We start from the raw sequence: 22,583 nt of genomic DNA, 5'->3' as shown, positions 1-22,583 counted from the left end.
TTGATCTCTATTGTCTTGCATTAGATTTGAAATCACACGTCTAAAACCAGAGCAGAGTAACTGGGTCAGGGTTTGTCATCGATAGCACACATTAGCTACAGGGAGATTAGCTTTAATCCTATTGGCCCCTTATCACCATGAATAGTAGAGGCCAGTTACAGAGGAAGGTTGTGCAGGAGTTAAAAAGCCAAATAAATAAGTACTCTGATGACTCCTTCCATCGCACACACCACTCTCAAAGAAAACTAAAAAAATCGTCCCGAACTTCTCACCTTTCTGTCTCAATGTCACTGAACTAAAAAGAGCAGATTACAGATGTTGAGCTACAGGAGAAGAGACGATTCTAAGAATTATCAATCTCATCACCTTTATCAGTTTGGCCTCACTCCAGTTGGTTGAGAAGACTAATTAGAGCGAGGGTCATTGGACTGAAATGACATGGAAGCCTCGCTCACAGAGCTACGTCATCAGCGGTGTGTTGGACACGAAGTAAAAAAGGGATCCAGCGCTCTGTCCCTGTTCTCTCTACTTTCAGGCCCACTCATGTTTTATAAAACAGTCATCTAGTCTGAATCAGCGCTGTCCATCCCACACGGCAGACACACACACACAGAACTACAAGGAACACTATGTACGTAGCCTGCTGATGGACTAACCTTGGATAGCAGACAGCATGTGAAGCAGCACGGGCAATGTTTTGGTTGGCTTTCACACATAGCAGTGATGACAAGGATGAGAGAGCTTTTTTTAATCCTATATTTGTATTTTATTCCTCGATTTCATCACTAAACTGTTTACAGTAGTCAACATGCCACCGCAGGATTATGTCATTCAAGTGGTGGAGTCATTTTAATGTTTCTCACATGTTACAGGCCAAATTATTAATTGACAATCAAAATAATGATGAGCTGCAGTCATACCGTGTTCATATAAAATAAAATAAAAATGTCCCAAAGCTGGCACCATCTATTTTCCATCTTAACACAGGTTTTGAGGTGAGATGGTTAAAAGACGCACCGCTGTCTGCTGTGATTGATAATAACTCGCACTACATTTGGTTGAACTGGCCCGATTAAGAAGAACAGGAAACTACCTCTGCTCATCATTTACCTTTAATAAACTGACAGTGACTCATCACTCAATGTGGGACCACGAACAAGGAAACGGTGGATGAGCAAGTTGCACTCTGTGTGTGTGTGTGTGTGTGTGTGTGTTGTACTAAAATAGCTCACAAAAGGAAAAGGAGGAAGACAAGGCCAAAGCAAAAACAAAGCTTCTAACAAAACATCATCTCTCACTTCAGAATTTTTCTTGATCTTTGTAATTCGGGTGAACTGACCCTTTAACTGGAGGCTGAGATGACTGCTGTCAATCAAGCTCCCCCCCCCGCCCCCCCAAACCCAGACGGAGGTTTTATGTTATCAAGGTTACACTGTTACCATGGCAACCGCTTGCCAGGCTTCTTCATCCCAGGCTGCATCACAGACTAAACTACCTCACAGAGAAACAGGGCCGTCACTGCCCAAACGCCGATGCAGTAACCGGCTACATACTGTAGAAACAGTGAGTGTGTGACGGGCACAAGCCAACAATATAAGTGGAGATACAAATGTCTGCTGGGCCTCGGGGGCTGTTAAGTCAGTGCTTATTAATTTCTATATCACAAAAGAGAGAAATACCAAAAGTCTACTATATTCCTTCTCCGTCATCTTTAAGCACAGAAGTGTTGATCCGTGCACAACTTGTTCTACGACATCAAGACATTCCAAGACGTCACGTGGCCGACCGACAGTACCGATGAGTGAAACCTAACATTGAAAGCTAATACAACACAGTCACTTATCTGCTGCCCCTTTATATCTCTTCCACTCACACAACACTTCATGTACATTTACAGACTTTGTCCAAATAGCACCCACCTCCTCTGTAGTAATCAAATGAAAGTGACCGGATGCTTTAACTAAATTAAGCAGCAGCCTCTCTAAAAACCTACTTGATGTTACAGCACAATGTGGACAGTGTGGTCCAGCTCGCATTTTTAAAGGAAAAAGATTTTTATAGCGATGCCGTGAGTTGCATCGGTAGGCGTCAGGGAGATGATGAGAATACTCAAAAATAGTCCCTCCTGTGTTACCGATGCGGCATGTAACCGAGTCTAACAGATGGAGCGTAAGCACACAGCTGACTCTGTTTCAGTGTGCACATAAATGGCCAGCAGCCGGCACAATAGGACAACTCTGCTAATCAGGGCCGCTACAGAAAACAGATATTTCTAAACGTACTAACGTAAGGGAAAATGACTAGTCCACACATTTAGGACCTGGAGACAGATGACGTTCATGTTCCACGTCTCAACGAGAACTGACAGGATGAGGTCGAGCGTGGACGAGAACAACGAGGCGACTGTGTCGCAGAGGGAAGGCACCAGTGAGAGACGTTTTATTAGCAGTGTGTGAATAGGCCTTAAATCGAGCATGTCATGTGCGAGGTTAACGGCTAAAGTGAACAACAGCGGACTTGTTGCTTCTAGTCAGGCACCAGAGAGACACCGGTCAGTGAGGTTAGAACAATGTCCGCTTCACCGCACCAGCTATTCTCTCCAAGCCTTTAAGAGACATGTCATCGGTTTACCGACTGTGCTGTATAGATTGCATTTTATATCATCTCTCTCTGATTCCCGCTCGTTGTCTTTTTTCGGGCCAACTGCAAGACTTGGATTATCAGTACGAGTCACAGTATTCTGACTGATAAACTGTGAGACAGCAGAATCATAGAAATCAGGGAAAGTGCGATGCAACCTCAGCACCGACGGCCACATTCAGAGGACCCCTCCTCGCTGTCGCTGACCTCATTTACAGACGACGTGGAGCCACACATGCAACATTGAAAACATCACTGACTCGCTCTTTGAAATTCTGAGCGACTTCATCCGTTTCAATCTGGTTGGATGAGAAAAAGGTGGGCCAAACAATACCTACCGCCTGTAACTATTTCTCTATTTAGCAGCTTTCATTGTTAGTGTTGTTAGTCCAGTTACTGACTGGCCTCTTCATTACAACAGTGTGTTTGGCTGCACTTGTAAACAGAACTTCTGCTGCATCTGACAGAGTACCGGTAGCTGTCATGAGAGTCTTACCATGTGGCTCAGCTGAGGCTGGGTGGCACCGTACATAGTGATGCCATTGGTCGGCGGTGCCAGCTGTGGTGCGTCCGATTGGATAAAGCCTCTTCTGTCAATGAGGCTAGTCGGAGAGAAACGTAGAGGGAAGAAAAGCATTGTTTTGAGCAGTCATTCACAAATATGAACAAAGCAAATGGCATTACCCAGATTTCACACAGCAGAGCAACCGTTCGATTCTTTGGAGCACTGAAAGCCTTAAAGCACAGATGTACAAATGAAATGGTCTGACTGTCGTCACTGAGTGCTACAGCCGGCTGATACTGTATCTACAGCCAGGTTGACTCAGCGTAGCAGAGTGCAACGGACCTCATGTGTCAGCGGTACTACACTGTTCAGAGAGACAACAGCGTGTCAGTGGATGTGTGATATGATTGTGTACAAGCCTCAACATTTGAGTTTGAAAACTCTAATCTTCCACTCACACATGTATACAATCACAACTTGGTAATAAATCATAGAGGTCCTGCAGTGAATCATAGTTTCTGCCCCATCGTTAATGCAGCACTGACACAGCTGGTTAGACCATGACCTGCTGAACCTTTGGCATGCGTATATATCCACGTGTGTGGTCACGGGCCAGATGTATGTGATAATGGCTGTTTATCAGCCAGATACAGGTTGAACTGACACACAGCCTGTTGAGGTGTTAAACAGTGCGAGCAGGGTAATCATTTGACAAAGTGAGTTGACAGCGTGTTCCAGTGGGACTGAGCTGGATTCAGGTGGAAATAGTTTGCTAGAATCACAGAGACAGACTCCGGGAACCTACAGCAACCTAATGAATAGCGGAACGTGTGTAGGCTGATGCATAAGAAGGTGCGAGTCAAGGTCTCAGCAGGTAATCAAATACAGGAAGCTTTTGTCTCTGTGAGAGAGAGAGAGGAGCAGCGTTGCTTGCATAGTCCGACGCTGATGCCCAGAACACAGCACAGCCAGACACACCGACAGAATGATACCAAAAGCCTCCATCGCTGCTCTTCTTATACTCTGTGTGAGTGTATGTGCCTCTCTGTATGTATTTAGTACATTGAGAAGATACTGTATGCATGTGCTGAACTACAGACTGTGTGCTCTTAAATGAGTGCAAAGGCAAATAGATGATTGTGACCTCTTGACGGCATCATTTTGAGTGTTGTATCTACAAAGTGGGTACGGTGGCCAGTAAAGATAAGAGCAGATAGGATGCGTCTCTGTCGAGGGGGTGAGCACGAACACATTATGAACCGTGATGACAGAAGGAAAGAGCAGTTTCTGTCGCAGGAATCAAGAACTGCAGCTTCACGGATGAGTAATGAGAATTGTTGGGCAAAAAGCAGAAGTGAAAGAAGCTGGGATATGTGCACTGACATCTACAGTCACATGGACATGAGAACGTAGCTGTGACAGTTGGCCTGTATTCTTGTTAAATCACATGAGCAGCAAAAGTGTGAAATCGAATATATTAAGCAAACTTTGATCTTGGATTTGGTTAAAACAGGCTTGAAATCCTTTCCACGAGTGCTGTATCTCAGGAGCTATGTATAGAGAAACGTCTGCGGGCGGACTGCTTTCAAAGCAGCTCTTCACATCAAAAGGAGTCGACTAACTGCTCGAGTTTAGCCTTTGGACAAAACTCAAAATTACAATGGGGGGGGGGGGGGGGTAATAACAGGTGCTGTGACTTTTTACTGGGTTTTCTCAGAGCAGTGAATGATAGGGCTTACATGTCATCATGTGGGCATCTAAGAATTAATAAAACACCACGTAAAACTGTCATACCTTGGTGGCAGGGGTCCACACAGTGCTGCACAGCAGTTGGTGAATATGTTGCCATGGCTGTAGGGGTTATAGTTGTCCTTCCCTCTTTTAGAAGACCATGAACCTTTTATCTGGAAGAGACCATGCAACAGATAAATTACCTGAAGTGTCACCACTCGGTGCAACACAGAGGTAATGTTTGAGTGTTGTGACTTGTCTAAGACTAAATATGTTTATGGCACGAACGGGGATCGAACTCATGACACAATAACAGACCCATTTTTCTGTTTATATGGATGTTAAATGTTGGGTTCGGTTTCTTTTCAGCACGCGTGTCGTGACGTGTGAATGTCTATTTCATACTCACATCTTCATTGGTGGTCTGGTTGGAGCTGATCAGGTAGGTATGGAAGCCCGAGAGGCCCACTATGGACCAGACCGAAAAGAAACACACCACCACCTCCAGCACAGTGACACAATTGCGTCAAGGAATAATTGTTTCAATAGACGTGAGAATGAATGAATAAAAGCTGTGGCAGAAAGACAATAGTGTGAAAGCCCAGACACACAAAGACAGACACATGATGGACCCATATGGAGACAGCATGGACCACATATCCACCAGTTCTAACAGCCAGGCTACTGACCCACAGCCTCAGGGCTGTCCCCTCTTGCCAATGGTTCCTAGTTACCAGTTCATCTGGCTGGGACTGCAGGACGCTGCTAATTTTCTCTGCTCCACATAAAACAGACACTGATGAAGCCTGCCTTTACAGGGGGGGAAACAACACAGCGGCCCTTGACTATATCTTCGGATACTGCCTCTAAAAGAATATCTTATTCATGAGATAAGCCCCAGACACTAAGTCCCTGTAGGCATATTGGTAGGTCAGTAGAACATTACATACTCAAAGACCACGAGTCTGTCTGTAAAAATCAACTAAATACCCACAATCTACCCTTTTCTCTTTCTTAATCCCCCTCGTCTTTTTCTCTCTTCCTCCTTAGAGAGGACAAAACATGTCATCATTCACCAAGTACAAAGGACTGCTGCGATACTATCGGCAGCAGCTCCCCTTTCTTTAAAGTCCTGTAGGACACAGACCATTATCAGCTCGGCTTGGCACACATTCATCAGCCAGAGAAACAGTTATCTCACTCAGAACATAGGGGGGAGGAGGGGAGGGAGAGAGCAATTCAGATTCTCCAAACAGGCCTATTGATTTTGTTTATTAGAAGATCCGTGTTCAGATTATCGTATTGAATTGAAAGCAAAGTAACTGTCCCTCTCTACTCAGAGATATTGTGTTGGGGAGGTGGCGTTGGGTGACTGCTTCCAACCGTTACTGCCTGGATTTACAGTTACACACCGAGGTCAAATGGTGTGAAACTTCAACTTTACAGCAATGTCAAAACAACGTTTGACTCACCACAGTCCTCGTGATTATCACGGATGTTGTGCCGAGACAATAAGCTGACTGTCAGGGTACTTGTAACAGCTGTAGCTTAAGACGTCTCACACACTCGGCATCTAGCACGCAGACAGACATGGCAGCGCTCGCATCAAATCCCACTCACACGACATCTCTGTGGAGTGAAGCTGGAGCAGAGGAGCTCAAACACTGACTGAATCAATCGACAGAGAGAGGAGAGGAGCTGCCGTGCCTGATGCGTTACACTGATGGAACGACACCAATCAGACGTACTCCAGTTAGTAGGAACTCTAAGGAGTGATTGATGTGAATGCATTGAAAGGGCATGTTATGTGTGTAATTCTGAACCACAGAATGACCTTATGGGCCCTCGCTGGGCTAGTTAGTCTTGCCACTATGGACGGAGAAGTATATAAAGAAAGACAATCACACGTAATGGACACCTATTGCACAATAAATGCCAAAAGGTTGATTTCAGTGAAAGGATATCTGGCAGGACTGTCTTTAAGTGCGTTGAGGAACCCGCTTGGTTGATGGGAGCCTGTGAACAGAGAAAGACCAGTTTCCATTAGAACATTATACAATTGTGTTCACCATTACACACACAATGGTGCATATCAGCATTAAACAACACCCATTGAATGTGGGAACTTGTATCAGATATTGGGTACTGCTACACACTTGACGATAACTTTAATAACAAAATAATTTTATTTATTTATTTATATATATATATATATATATCATGTAATTAATACACATACGATATCTTGTACATAATCTTACATCTCTTTAATTATTTCTGTGGCTTTCCAGTCTTGCTTTTTATAGAGTTATGGTTACAGACTGACTTCACCTCCCTACACTTGTATGTTGAGTGTTAATAAAGAGACCCAAAAACGATGAACAAAGTTAGAAATAAAATTAATTGATTTCCTATAAATATTACAATATCATCGTGAATTATTTGGGCCACATGTAGTTAAGTGGAGTGAAGATGAGATGTTCATACCTAGAGAACAATCACAGAATGTATTATTCTATACTGTGTACTGCCTGTTATAGAGTCAACTGTCCATCATCTACTATTTATTTACACAAAACTATTTATGAATTTGTATCTCTTTACAAGAATGTCTAGGTGTGCTTATTATATTATATTATCTCCTGCCTACTGACTGCACATGGTGCAGGAGGCGAGGGAGAGACCCGGCACTGTTGTTGGCAGAAGAGCCAATTAGTCTGAGCGGCATGCATGGAAGTGAATGACAATATAAATAGATTAAGTGTCTGATTCAGTTAGTTGTTCCAAATGTTTTTAAGGTTGTTCTGTCAAGGCTTATTTTGGACTTCCATGCGTTACAAATTGTAAGCTTTTTGTCCTCTTCACTCCCGCTGAAGAACTTCCACACCGACGGCGTGTGTGTGGCCGCCGCTGTGTTTGATTTCCATGGTGCTTGTGCAACATCAACATACTCGTGCATCATGAAATATAAGATCAGCAGGTCACTGGTCATGGCCGATCAGCTCGTACGTTAGCGCTGGAGGACTGCAACTGCCGTTGGTTTGAAGCACCGACAAGCAGGTCTTAGCACTTAGCTCTGTATGTCTTCTGCACGCTTACAACATGAACAGGGTATTAAGTCGTATACGCTCATTTATGCACACACACACACTGATGGGGAGGCCATGGTCCACTGCCTGCTCCCAGCTGGAAAGATGGTAACAAGCCAGAATGCTGCAGGTTTTCACAACGCCCACTTACAACCTGCTGGCTCGAGACACACCAAGAGCACAGCCAGGAGGAGTGTGTGTGTGTGTGTGTGTGTGTGTGTGTGTGTGTACCATGCCTGAGCACATGTCTTTTCCCCCCTCCCTCAGCTACTTACGTAAAATGATGTGTGTGATGACAAAGGAGAAGATGAAGATGGTGAGGAAGGAGAGCGAGAGGATGAACATGTAGAAGAAACGGTAGTTCCTCCTTCCCACGCAGTTCCCCACCCAGGGACAGTGGTGGTCAAAGCGCTCTGCATGGACAGAGAGAGACACACAGATGGAGGGAAAGTATTTTAGATACAAGAAGTCACAGAAGTCTATCCTTTTATCCCCACCACGCTGCTGCTGCAGTGATATTCCTCCGGTCTGACGTCTGAAGTCATGTTCACCCTGCCAGAAACCTGGTTATGCACACATGGCTTCTCCAGAAGACATCTATGACTTGTCAACACTCAATTAATGAAACCAGGTTTTTCATTTACAAGACTTTTAAAAAAACAAAAAAATAAATCAGGTTACTTCAGTGCATGCCAATACAAAGTAGGAGTTCGGAGCCCTAGGACATTAGGGGAAAGGGGAAGTGTCCCTCTGGGTCTTGGCATAACAATATACACATTTTTCACATAGCTGGCTATTTATAAAAAAAACAGTAAATACAAGTTACAGGCCCAACATGGCTGTGTATGGCTGAAACAGTTCCCCTGACACTGGGTCTGTGGAGGGTTGAGATGCCGAAAGAAGCACTTTGCAGGATACAATTTAGGAATATGTCAAGCTGTTTGAGGACAGTGTTGTCCAGGCCGCCGGGTTCCTCCCGCAGACAGGAACGACTGGGGTTGTCCAGTTTGTTCACACTGCCTGTCAGCCACCTTGGTACAGAGTATGCATCTCAACAAAGTGTTGTCTGAATATCGGTGTCGTTTCAGGGAATTAAATGTCTGGAATTCAGAAATGCTCGCATCTGAATGCAGTCTGGGACATTCAGCTCAGCCTCTAGCCAGACGAGATGAAAGGGGACAAGCACTACGACTCAGATCTAGCGACCGTTATCCGCCTATATTCAGCAAAAGATGCGATCGGGACATAACAGATTTCTGTTACGAAGGTTCAGATTAACTTTAGAGCTAAAGATCAGAACGAGGTAGAGGTGTTAGAAACAGCTGCTAATAGAGACCAGGCGTGGCAGCTGATCGCTCGGTAGCATCGTCCCTTCGATGGTGGCTTTAAAGTAAAACCAAGAGCTCGCAACAACAACTCTGACAGTTTTATGAGGATCTAATATATTCTGATTTATGTGCAAATATTCTTTGATGTATTTTTTTGTTTGCAACGTTCCTCTTCCCCAAGAGTGCCATTAAATCTCAATCTAATGTTGGCTAATTAAGCAACTCAGAGGATGGAAAGCAGCAGAAGACCTAAAACCGCTCTTATAATCCCAACTCTCTGTCTACACATCAATACTTATCAATATTTAGGATTACAGGATTAGGTCTGAAAATCTCCATTAAAATCACAAACTTATTTCATAAAAAAGCAATACTAGGTCTTATGGCCGATTTAATTGTAAAAGTTAGTTTCCAGCTGCATATGATGTGGTAAATACAGCCTGAGCAAATAACATTGAATTCCCACAAATTCCCTCTAAATTCGACATGGAAAGTTTCCACCTTGAGAAATCCCAGAACTTTGCAACCCTATTAACATTACAACTGATGATAAAACACCAACAGCGACACCATGTCATACTGTATCTGTGCAATGCAATGGCATGCATGCACCCATACACGCATGCATGCACCCATACACGCACACATACACGCATGCATACACGCATGCACACATACACGCATGCACGCACGCATGCACGCACGCACGCATATATGCACGCACGCACACATATACGCACGCACGCATACATATACGCACGCACGCATACATATACGCACGCACGCATACATATACGCATACATATATGCACACATACATATATGTATATACATATACGCATACATATATGCACACATACATATATGTATATACATATACACATATATACATATATGTATATACATATACACATATATACATATATGTATATACATATACACATATATACATATATGTATATACATATACACATATATACATATATGTATATACATATACACATATATACATATATGTATATACATATACACATATATACATATACACATATATACATATATGTATATACATATACACATATATACATATATGTATATACATATACACATATATACATATATGTATATACATATACACATATATACATATATGTATATACATATACACATATATACATATATGTATATACATATACACATATATACATATATGTATATACATATACACATATATACATATATGTATATACATATACACATATATACATATATGTATATACATATACACATATATATACACATATACACATGTATATACATATACACATGTATATACATATACACATGTATATACACATACACATATATATACACATATACACATATATATACACATATACACATATATATACACATATGTATATACATATACACATATATACATATGTATATACATATACACATATATATATACACACATGTATATATATACGTATATACATATACACACACACACACACACACACACACACACACAGTCGAGAAGAGTTGAGCTCACGACAGCTGCCTCGAAAACATGCATACACGATCAGGGGAAAGTCAGAATATAGATCAATAGTTAAAGTGTAATCAAAAGATAAAGTGTATGATCGTTACATAACGAATGTTTAATACATAGAGTGATTTAACAAATGTAAACCTGATAATAATAATAATAATAATAATAAGTGTATCTGAGTATAGTGCAGTCTTTGTGTAGAAAGTACGGAGAAAGAGGAAGTAAGCAGGGTGTTGGCTTCAAGGGATGGGGAAATAATGGTGGTTGAGAAGAAAAGACACAAAGCACAATAATGATGAAGGATGAGATCAATAATCATTTTGTAAGCAAATGTGTACTAAGTAAACTGATTATAACAACTGTAACTGATTATAACAACTGTAACTGTGATTATGATAACTAATCTGTGTTAGAAATGCGTAGTGCGAAGTGCGTAGTGCGAAGTGTAGGAAAAGGGGAAGTACAACAGATGTTGAACACCCAGACACACGCAGAGCTTGATTAAGTAAGCGCCCAGACAGGGAAGTTGGGGTGATTTCCTCATGCACACACGCACAAAAGTTAGGTACTTTTCGAAGCACATGCACCAAATCAATGATGTCATGTTAATCATGGGCTGAGGGAGGCCGTGTTGAGGAAGAGGGGGGAGAGACGCGAGAGGCAGCCCAAAAGTGTTATAAAAGGAAGTAACTTGCAAACAGCAAGACGGGATTTCTACACAAGCTGTCCAGACGCTCTGAGAAGAAGATACGGACGATTGCAACTGAAGTATTCGAGGACTTCGTCTCGGTTCACGGAAAGAAGACCGCTGTCCGTGGACAAAGAATTGGAAGACGGAGATTTTCCTCTCCCCACTGCTCGACTTTAACAACTGAACAACGGAGGAACGCCGCCGCCCTAGAAAGACTTTGTACAGAGCCTTGTGGACTGTTGGCCGAACTCTGCTGCAAAGAGCAGGAGGAGTCCGAGGGTCCGGCCGGACCATCGCTCCTAACAACTCCAAAAGAACCTTTTCATCGCACCTTTGGATATCCAGCTCCAACCGAGCCGTCTCGGCATCTAAAAACCAATGAGTATAACCCGAAAAGAAAATTAAAGTAACGAATCAAGTGTAGTGACATTTTATGTGAGCTGTAGCTTAACCCTTGCAAACTAACTAAATATAACCTGCAATAAATATCTAATCTGCATTTAAAGTAAATTTAGGACACTCATCATACAGTAAACATACGACCTTATTCTCTGTACCACTAGTTTCTCTCTGAACTGACTGATTCACTTTGGGATCTGGAGCCACGTTGGGTGGAGGCCCGGAGCTTTGAGAGCAGAAGGTAAAAGTAGTTTTGATAAGAGAGACGCCATGTTTTACAAGTGACATTCACACATGTACAGACCCACTGTGTGTTTATTTCCCTCCCATCTGTGGCTCACAGCCACGACAATCTAATCACATTTGTTAAGGCTCATCCCCAATGATTTGGATTCAGAATATCATACAATGCTGCGTCCGTGTTTGCTTCTGGAACAAATCGAAAGCACTTCCTGTGATTGTGCTGGTTTGAATCGGTCGGTCAATCATTTTACTGTATCGTGTTTTTTCTTCTATTTTAATTAAATTCCAAACAAAAACTGAGCTTCACCACTTTCAATTATGAATTAAAAAATCCACTTAAAATGTGAACATAGCCGGTGTGTGAAAATGTCTCCCCTCCCATCTTCTTGTTCTGCTGCCAGTCGGACTTCCTTCCTGCCAGTGTGCATCTGCCACATCTGACAACCACCTCCTCATCTTTCTTCTTTTTGTGTTTACTGCTTCCTCATCCCTGTCTCCCAGGTTTTCAGTCAGCGCCACTTCTAACAAGGAAATAGACATTCAAAGGATGGAGCGGTCTCTGATGAGTGAGCATCACAAGAAAACCCTGATGAGAGAGATGCAGACACACGGGTCTCTGTATCGCCGTCTCCATCTTTTAGTAATTGTCTAGCTGTGCTCTTCCCGTTGTCTCCAGAGACGGAGAATGCAGCTGTGAAGAGCAGTAAAACTCAACCATTATGCTGCTGTTTTCTTTCTGTTCTCATGGTAACTATTCCCTCCTTCTCCTCTGTGTGGATGTGAATGCCTCGAAGCATATGTACTGTATATTCCCCGTAGATATGAATCCTAAACTTAACATTTATCTTGCTATCTCCTTTTTGCCAAATCTGGTTAAACATGATTTATCAGATAATACTAATTTCTCACAATGAATGTGGCAAAAATGACTGTGCTAACAGAAAATATCAGCCAAACATAAAAACCAGTGAGAGATTATCATTTTCACTCACCCACACAGTTGTCACAGAGGCTGCAGTGGGAGGCCCGCGGCGGCCTGAAGATCTTGCAGGTGAAGCAATACTTCAGCTTGATCGTCTGGCCGTTGATGACCACCTCCTTGGTCCTGGGAGGAGGCCTGTAGCCTGTACCGCCATTCACCACGTCTTGGTAAGATCAAAGAGAGTAAAACATAAGAGAGAGCGAAACATAAGAATCAAACTACTGCACGGTGCTTTCACTCATGCCCCAATTGACTCCCACACACAGTACTATAGTGTGGCATGTGGCATTGATGGCGCGAGTGTGTTGTGAATACTCCCGTGGCAAAAAACAAACACGACCGGTGTATTTGGCAAACTTCTGGATGGGACACAGTAGGAATTCAATCATGTCCATGTTCCATTACAAGAGGAAAATAACAAAATATGAATGACTGAACTATCCGATTGAAATTTGAATTTTAATGCGAGGTGTAAAGAGGTGTGTGTAATGCAGTCTTACTGGAATAAAAGTCATGCTGCCTTCAGAACCTAAAAACATCACAATATATGAAGAATTTCATGCTTGAATCATTATTTCTTTAGCGTAATGAAATTATGTAAAAACTCCCGAGGCTATATAAAAGTATCGATAAGACATTTCTCCATTTGTAAGATTCTACCGTCGATAATCTGTTCAGGTTGAATTTGTCTCGAGACTGTTGAATCTCTACAATGCCTTGGTGAAGTGAAATCCTTACCGATATGCAATTATCTCTCGCTCTGATAAAAGGTGTATGTGTCATGATATATCCGTAGCTTAAAACGTTTGAACATAGACAACCCACACAGCTCATTATATTTAATTAGTGCCACCAGTTTAGCTCTTTAGTAACCTTTACAGGCTCAGTGTCAAACCGTTTGTGCTGCTGATGAAACAAGCGGGTACAGTGACTTAACTTGAAACCTAGTTCAGGTAATATGAACAAGTCTGGAACAATCCGGCTACGACAGTGTTAAAGCACCAGGAGAAGTCCCGTTGTTTAGGTGTTCATAGTACATTTCTGGTTATACTAGCACCTCGAGTGAAATAAAGCACTGTGACAACACACTGTCTGTTCCTTCTGAAGCATTAGAGGAAACCTCTCTGAAGAGGCTTCTGAGATCTCTGGAAAAAAGAAGAAGCTGTCAGGAAAATAAAGACGCACAAGATGTGTTGAAGTCATACCGAACAGACAGCAACTAGAAGCAGCCGAGTGGGCAAAAAGCCATCATGTCAGCCTCCTCGTGCCGTTTTTAGACATCAACTGTCATAAACAGTCTAAGCTTTCACAGGTTGAGATTTTATGTTTCAACTAAAATCACAGTCAAAGTAGCCTTTCTGCTGGTCAAAGTAATTTGTAACTGCCAACCAAATCTTAGCCGTACACCAGTACACCAGTGTCTAGTGAGAGATCCCTCAAAGGCCTGAGAGCTTGAAGCTAAAATAAAGCTAGGTAGAGTAGGAAGTGATGTAACACACACACACACACACACACAGTGCCCACTCACACCCTCATACACAAAGCTAAATGAGGATTCAATGTCAGCCAAACTGTGCTAGGCGTTGCCTGTTGAGGTATCATGGGAAACTAATTGCCATCCCGCTGTGTATGTGGAGGAGAGAAAACTGGGACCTTTACCTTCACCGATGGAAAAAAAAGGCAGAAGGAGTGAGACACGCATCGATGGTCAGTCTGTAAGATCAGTTTCTGTTCTGTGTTCAGAGCTTTGCTGTCCGACGATAAGAAAAGCAGCACCTGTCCCACAGTTAAAACAGCGGAAGCTGACCGGCTTTGCATGCCATGTAAATAGACGTGCCAGTGCTTCTTCAGAGGATTATGGGACTTTTGTTGCTGTGCCAAGATGGTTTTAAATTTGGTTTTCTGCTGAGCATAATTTCTTGATGCGGCGACAACATAAAACAGCAGCATTAGCATGGACCAACAAAACATGTCTTTTTCAAGTCCACTGTGTGCCTGGGGACATGCCAAGAATGAAGGAAGACAGGGAGAATAATGGAGGAGGTTATTCTGCCTAAGGCACTTCAGAGTGTAAAGTGACTCTTTACACCACACACGATCAGAATATCGTACCGGCTGGATTGTACGATGAGATTTAAGTTGAAGGGAGTGTGGATAAACCTGTGACGACGTTACATAACCCGGTCCTGGGTGTTTAGGGGTTTTGCAAGCAGATGCTAAATGAAGAAAGCTTCTCCTCAGCGAGGGAATCAGCGATACAGTTTCCTTCTGATGAACACACTCCATACCAGACACTGGCATCTTTTAATTTCCCATGGGGAATTAAAAACAATCAAAATAGTGTTAATCATTCTGCTTGTTGTAATTGAGCCATCTACACTCTCTCGTCCTCTCTTCCAAGCAGTTTTTCCTCTGTCTCCGTGTCACGTTGAACTCTTTTAAACTCGTCCTCCCCTGCCGACATGCCCCTTTGTCAATAATCATAACAAGAGAGGACAGGCCGTCGTTCAAAACAAGGTATTGACTCATTCTGCGAGAGGACGAACATCTCTTTGTCAAACAGACACACAGGCCAAAAGATGCTTTGACAGGAGTTCAGGAGACTGTGCGTCTGATTAACCCCGTCACTGTGAGAGACCACATCCTGGAGTCACCGAAGCACCGTGGCTGCTATATTTCACTATTTTAATTTCCACAGTTGGAGACCAAGAGGAGGTCAGAATCAATACAGCCCTGTGAACGGCACAATATACAATGATAAATGCAATATTGGTGCCAGTTTTTCTGTTTTTTTTTTCTGTTTCATGGCATGAGTGCAGTGGTCAGTATTTAAGGGATACAACTGCCAAGATGGAAATAAGTAGCCACCTCTAACATCTTGTCATCTTCAAGACACAGAAGCTCATCATGAAACGAGCCTTCGCTCACTCAGCATGAGCAAAGTCAGCGGCACAGGCAGACGTGTAAGTCCAGCGAGCTTGTTCACAGTGTCTTATCGCTACGGGGAGAGCAGGCTGGATCTAATGTGATTAGGCTGGACCTAATCTGAGAGAGTAGCTCGGGCTGGTCTCTGGTGAGGAGCTTTGCATTGGAGTTTTGGCATCTGGATGAACTTTCTGGTAAGTACACTGAGAAAACCCAGTCCGAACAAAACATTGCACAACAACAAATAAAAGCGATAAACACAATGTCATTAAAATAGGTTGCAAGTTAGAGAATGATGTGGTTTAATGAATCGCTTTGGTCCTCATATTAAAGTGAGAAACATCTCGATTGATGAGATCAACCCTGGTTAAAACCTCATGTTTGGTTTGGAATTTTTAACAGTTAGATGAGTTCATGGCCCAGTTACCGGAACACCATAGTACCTCCGATTTTGAATGCTGAACAATTATAGAGAATGATCACATGACAGTGAAATATCTCTGATCGCGTCAGCAACAGCGCGTCCTGCTTTTGTCCCCTTAGCTCGGCTCACACTTTGTACAAGCGGCACACTTGTCAGCACAGTTTGTTGTGACGATACACACTTGGGAGTGAAAATTGTCACGGTGCAGTGCCAACGGCGGTGGGGTGCCAACAACAAAGCATAAGTCAAAATCAAAGCAGCGGGGCAGACTCCAAGCCCCATGGCAAAAACTATGATTTTCATCCCACACATACTGCATGGACGTATTCTTTGCTTTACTCGGATGAGCTTCTATTCAGATACACAAATAAATATACAAAAACACAAAACACTAGAATTAGAATCACCGCCGTGCCAAATTTGAAGAAATCAGCTCAATGCGCTCCTAAGAGAATGGAAGCACCACAGTCCCCACCTTCAAACACCCATATGGACTGCTCCTCTAGTCATGAAAGCCTAAATGTTCTCGTAGCCTCACTGATGTGTCCATCCTTCCTCCAGCAGCACAAGCTCTAAGCCTTCCAAAATCCGTTTCCTCTGCTGGCCCTAAATCATGGCTGGCAGCTTTGGAAAAAAAACAAAAAAAAAAACAGCGTAGCTACCCTGAGGTTCACCAGCTAGCTTTGACAATATCAGGTGGAGGGAAGGAAACAGGCAGCCATGACCATCTCTCACTCTGATTAATGCTTCAGAGAGTCTTCTGGATTTGGCAAGTGGAAGCTGAACTGATGCCAGGCTGTCTGGTCCTGATGTATTGGGCAAGCAGGCATACATGAAGAGACATCAAACGCAGCACACTGAAGGCAAATCAACTCTTGTCTCCATCTCAAGCGGGGATAAACATGCTGTGCTACCCTTCCTCCAGCCCTTTATAGGTGCACACAGTATGTCGGCTGCATTAGGAGTACACTGTGACAATATACTACTCGCCCTTTGAGAAAAAAAGAAAAATGAATTTGTGCAGGAATGACGGCTGTGCAATCCTTTTGTGAATTTGCCCCTGAGAATGAGGATGACTGTATACAGTAATATCTTTCATATGAAGCAAAAATGCCATAATTTGATTTTGTCTGGCTAAACTTCACACCACCCACCCTAACCTCCTTTTCACAGACATTTGGCAGGCAGCAGGGATCTGCTCACAGTGACGACAGCGGAGGCCAATCAGCTTTCCCTCCTTAAGTACAGGGAGCATGAGCCACCTCGATGTCTCACAGTGCACAGATATCGTGTCCCTCGCTGTTTAGTCAACAGATCAATAGGAGTGGTGTCCAACCTGAGCCTTGTAGCACTTCGACTTGAAAACATCATCATCTATTCATGAGGCTGCTGGTGAATGACAAAACGTCTTGGACGACTGGAGGCTGAAGTATTCAGGGCTTTTAGTTTCAACGAATACAGCGTCTAATTAAGTCTAATGAACAGGTAGTTTATCATTTGTAACACTCAATAAATGTGAGTTGTGTGTTTTGTATGAGTATTTTGTATGGAAAATTTAATTTGAGATATATGTGTGACAGTTATGTAAATCGAGTAAACCAGTGTTTAAATGGCGAAAAAAAAAAAAAAAGCAGTACGTGAGCATATAGGAAACAACGCCTGAAGTGGTAAAGAGCCATTACATTATGGCAGCTCTGACAAATAAAAAGGAGTGAGGAAAGGACAGGCGGATATGTTTTCTCCTAGAAGACACTGAGGCTGGTTGCTGTTGGGGCTTTGGATGGGATTGGATGATCAGGTCTGGACTAAGGAACCAGGGAGGTGGTTTGAATACAAAGACACTACAGTAGAGAGACTACATCACAAAGACTACCAGAGACCGACTGAAAGAAAGAGCAAGTGTGCAATAAGCAACTCAATGAATAACATGTGTTTCTGCCTTTTTACCACTTGGGGAAAACAACGTTTCTTGAACATCTGTCTGAATGCATGTGTTAGAGATGCCATGGGCTCCATTGTAAAGCTGCGTTGAGTCCTCGTAAACACACATCTGTGCAATAAAGCTGGTGCGAAAGATGTTACAATAACCGACAGGAATGACAGCAAAAGATACAAAAAGTAAGAACCATGTTAAAAGAAAAACAAAACAGGATTTTCTTTTTGGAAAAGCCTCATCTATTCTATCATTTCACCACCTATGAAAACACAAATTCAGCTACAGGCAACAAACAACAACATGACAAAGAGATTCCAGTTTAGAAACAATTTCATTTCCAATTTGCTACACTTTGGGATGAAAATGATGGCAGAGAGGCTGGCAGAGTCTGGTATTTAGGTCAACGTTGTTCATATTTTCAGCCTTTCATTTATTTATCCTCCGACAAAAACATGCTTGCCGATATAACATGGGAGTGTTGCACAAGTGCATTTTCAGCCCACTGCTCCGAGCTCTCTGTGCTTTACCGTCCATCCAAAAGCTTTTAAGTCGCCTAATGAGATTAATTAAGCCAGTCGAGAGTTTGTTTAACGAGGCCCCAGTGGCCTGAAGCACGGCAAGGACCATCGCTGGCAAATAAAAGCTTCACATTCAAAATAAAAAAAGGAGCAAAACTTTGAAGGGTGGGGGGGGTTTAGAAAGAGGGTTTAAAAAGTCTAACCTCGGGAGTAAAGTGGTGATAGTCCATCTAGCTACAGGGCAGCAGGACACTTTTGGAGACTGCCGATTTAGTCACGGAACTTACTAAGCTGGCATTGTTTCCAGTGTAAAGTGCCCTTTAGTATCTCCTTACCTCCTCTGAAAGAGGCCTCGTGGAGCGGACTACACTCGGACTCTGAAGTATTGCACTTGGAGCAGCTTCTATTATGGCTGATGGTTGCATTTATGTAGTGGCCTCATACAAATTCTGAACAGGTAAAATGTTTTTTCACTGCTTTCATATAGTCTTTCTAAAAACACCAAAGCTAATGCCAGAGCTCACCATTACGGTAACTCTGATGCTGAATGCAACACATGTCCACGTAATAAATATAATGTTAACTGCAGAGAAAAGAAGCCTTGGGTCTCCTTTTACTGGTAAAACTACATCTCAACAGGGGTTGCATCCAGATAATGGCTTTCATGCATTAATGCGTTGATTTTAAGACTGAATCCTCATCACAAACTGTTGTCTCGGCTGTTTCTGACTCATGGCGAGCTACCGTCAGTGCTGCGATGCCGGTAATTCAGTTACACCGTATCAAGTGGTTCCAAATGCACCAAATAGTTTTACCTTTCACGTCACACATTAGATTAAGAAATTATCCAGATGAAATGTAGGAGTCAGGTCAAAATCAGATGGGGACCTTTGGATAAGGTGGAGTGGAATACACTGAGCAAAAGCCACTTGGTCAAAGCAGCACCGATACCTCACCTCAGTGGAAGTCAGTGGAAGCTTCATCCTCATTTCTTTGGCTACACAGACAAACTCCAAACACATCGGCAAGACAATCTGGCACTCTTTATAGGAGGTTGTAAAGGCCCACACACACACACACACACACACACACTAGCTCCCTTGGAACTCAGAGACAAATACAGTATTTAAGATAAAAGGTAGCTACTGGCTCAGACAGCGAGGAAGAGCCTACAAAATACATAAACAGAAAATAGTGGTTGGTAAAAGAATAAATAAGGGTGGGAAAACCTCAATGAAAAGGTTTTTATATATAAAATAATTAAATTAGAGTCTTACCTATTTGCCTCTCCAGGTCAGCGGCTTCGTCTGGGGTGGCCCTGGGCAGCACCCCTGGGTCAGTGAAGCTGGTTCTCAGGAGCGTCCCCAACACAAACAGAAACAGCACACCTCCTATGACCGGGATGACTGGGGTCAACTCCAGGGCCAGGAACGGACAACTGGAAGAGACGGATAGAGAAAGAGGAATAAGCAAAACAGCCAAGAGACAGGGTTCTTCTGCCTGACCAGCAATGCTTAGCTTAGTAGTAAAAACCTTCAAAGCTCAAATAGCCAGAATCTTGGAGGATTACTGGACAAACATCAGCTGGTGGACCTAGGGGCAAGTGTCTGCCCAAATAAAACCTGCTCTTCTAAGCATAAATGTTTGTACACAGCGAGCCCGTAAAAAACACTGAACTCCTTGTACTCCAGACGAGCCGTGAAGTTAAGGAAGTGTTAATACCGTTTGACTTGACAGTAAGTGGATAGAGAGACACACATAAGGGTGTAATCTGTTCTATTGAGACGATTTGGCATAATCCCATTAAACGTCCTACGGTGCAGGTGGTTATTACTGTAATCACATTAGGTCCCATAGAGGTGGGGCACAGGCTGCTTGTGGCTGGTCTACTGGATTGAGTTTGGGGTCAGTAGAGCGGTGCCATTCCACACAAGGGAAACTAAACGAATATGCGGTAAACATATATGTTTTCAGGAAGGCTGTTGAGGAATGGAAACAAGCACTGTGAGTTGAGCCAAGGTTCACAATAACAAGTGTTTACATAAAGGCTCTTGTTCATCTCCTCATCTGTTGAAATAAAGGGAAAAATCACAACTTCAAGTTTTGATTCCTTTTTTGTTGTTGCTGAAGATCCATCTGTATCAAATACTTTTGTCAAGTGACTTTTATTAGAATAAACTTCAGGGCAAATAAATCTGAATATCTATCTCCAAAGTGCCTCCTGTTAGTGCAGGTATGGGTAGAGTAGTCATTGTATGCACTGAACCGTGATGCAGTACTGACTCTTGCAGGAGAAGCACCATTTGTTTTGCACGGAGGCTGAATTACATCGAATGATGAAGAAAGAGAAGTGGAGCTGGTTGGTGGATTTGTATTACGGCTATTCACTAAGTGCATCGGACTGCAGCACATGACTGACCGCCATTTAAAAATCAATGCAGAGTAACGATGACTACGGGTCGTGAATGAGCCGAGGACGCTTAAAGTGACACTGATGGCTATAATAAGGCGACAGAGGTGAACAGTTGTGGTCACCCTGTCTGGAAACCATGAAGGTGTTCAACACTATTTTAAAACTACTAAAGCTTTTTTCAAAATGTCACACTGTACTGCCCCTATTGAAATGCATCAAGGCAATATTCATTGATTTTTCTCTCCGAGTAGAATGTATAATAAGCTCACTACCCCCCCCCCCCCCCCCCTCTCCCTCCCTATCTAACCAGCCCTCAGATGGCAACACCTTGGGAGGGCAGCTACATCCGCTGATCTATGCCAAAAGCAGTTATTGTGAGAAACCAAGCCAAACTATATTTAGGCCATGTTGGGTTCCTTCAGCAATAGCGGATGGAGAGGTTGTAAATACGGGCCTGGAGCATTTACTTCAATTTGCCAATCGGGGTTCGAGCTAGAGAAGCACCAATACCATCACCGGTGTCGATGCGATACTGCACTTCTACTCGTGAAAGTACCCCGATACCTATGCATGCATTGCCGTGGACACATGCAGCCACTTTCCCCAATAAGTCTCCGCTGCATCGATTAGTTCAGCTGCTGAGCTATTTGCTGCGTCTCTGCCTGGCATACTCGGTCAGGGTTTACGGCAGCGTATTGAAAGTCTGGCGTACCGTCAGCGAGTGCACAGACCCTCTGCTCTCACCTGATCTGCTGGAGATGGGAAAACGATCTGCAAATATTTGAGACCCATGCAAAGAACACAAAGGCTTACAAATGTGTTAGTGCACTTTTGAAAGGGCTCATAAGCCAGTTAACTATTTTTTATTCAAAAAAAAAGGACTAGCTCTGAATCGAACGCACACAATATTTAAGCCGTTTTCCAACAATGTCTAAGCTGTGACAAACACACCATCTAGAACTCATGCCATTATCCCATCTGAGTGGACACGGACAGAGATTAAACACTGACGCCATTAGAGAGGGAGGATGGACGCCTCTTCTATAGACGTGGTTCAATAAAACCACTCTAGCCTGGTTCAAGATCCCTCTGAAGACGATGTCTCGGGGATTAGTTGTTGTCACTCAACACGACATGTCCAACGTTACATCTTAATTTTGCTTTTAGTTTGACTCAGAACCTTATATTTAACTGGGAATTT

At 42.9% G+C, this 22,583-nt stretch overlaps 1 protein-coding gene across 3 annotated transcripts in view; it reads right to left on the bottom strand.

Annotated features, from left to right (window-relative positions):
• Positions 1 to 22,583, bottom strand: part of zdhhc14 (zDHHC palmitoyltransferase 14) — a 34,459-nt gene that overhangs the window by 2,196 nt on the left and 9,680 nt on the right. For all 3 annotated transcript variants that reach the window (XM_079286967.1, XM_079286969.1, XM_079286968.1), the window contains exons 3-9: positions 20,247 to 20,407; positions 13,177 to 13,329; positions 8,241 to 8,378; positions 6,841 to 6,892; positions 5,286 to 5,388; positions 4,940 to 5,049; positions 3,137 to 3,242 (exon numbers count right to left, since the gene is read on the bottom strand). In XM_079286967.1, the coding sequence (XP_079143093.1) occupies positions 3,137 to 3,242; positions 4,940 to 5,049; positions 5,286 to 5,388; positions 6,841 to 6,892; positions 8,241 to 8,378; positions 13,177 to 13,329; positions 20,247 to 20,407 (823 nt within the window). The remainder of the gene's footprint in view (positions 1 to 3,136; positions 3,243 to 4,939; positions 5,050 to 5,285; positions 5,389 to 6,840; positions 6,893 to 8,240; positions 8,379 to 13,176; positions 13,330 to 20,246; positions 20,408 to 22,583) is intronic.

The sequence above is a fragment of the Melanostigma gelatinosum genome (genome assembly GCF_949748355.1).
Source record: "Melanostigma gelatinosum genome assembly, chromosome: 16".
Taxonomy (NCBI): Eukaryota; Metazoa; Chordata; class Actinopteri; order Perciformes; family Zoarcidae; genus Melanostigma; species Melanostigma gelatinosum.
The sequence above is the reverse complement of the archived record's forward strand: the minus strand, read 5'-3'. Positions and strand labels throughout refer to the sequence as shown.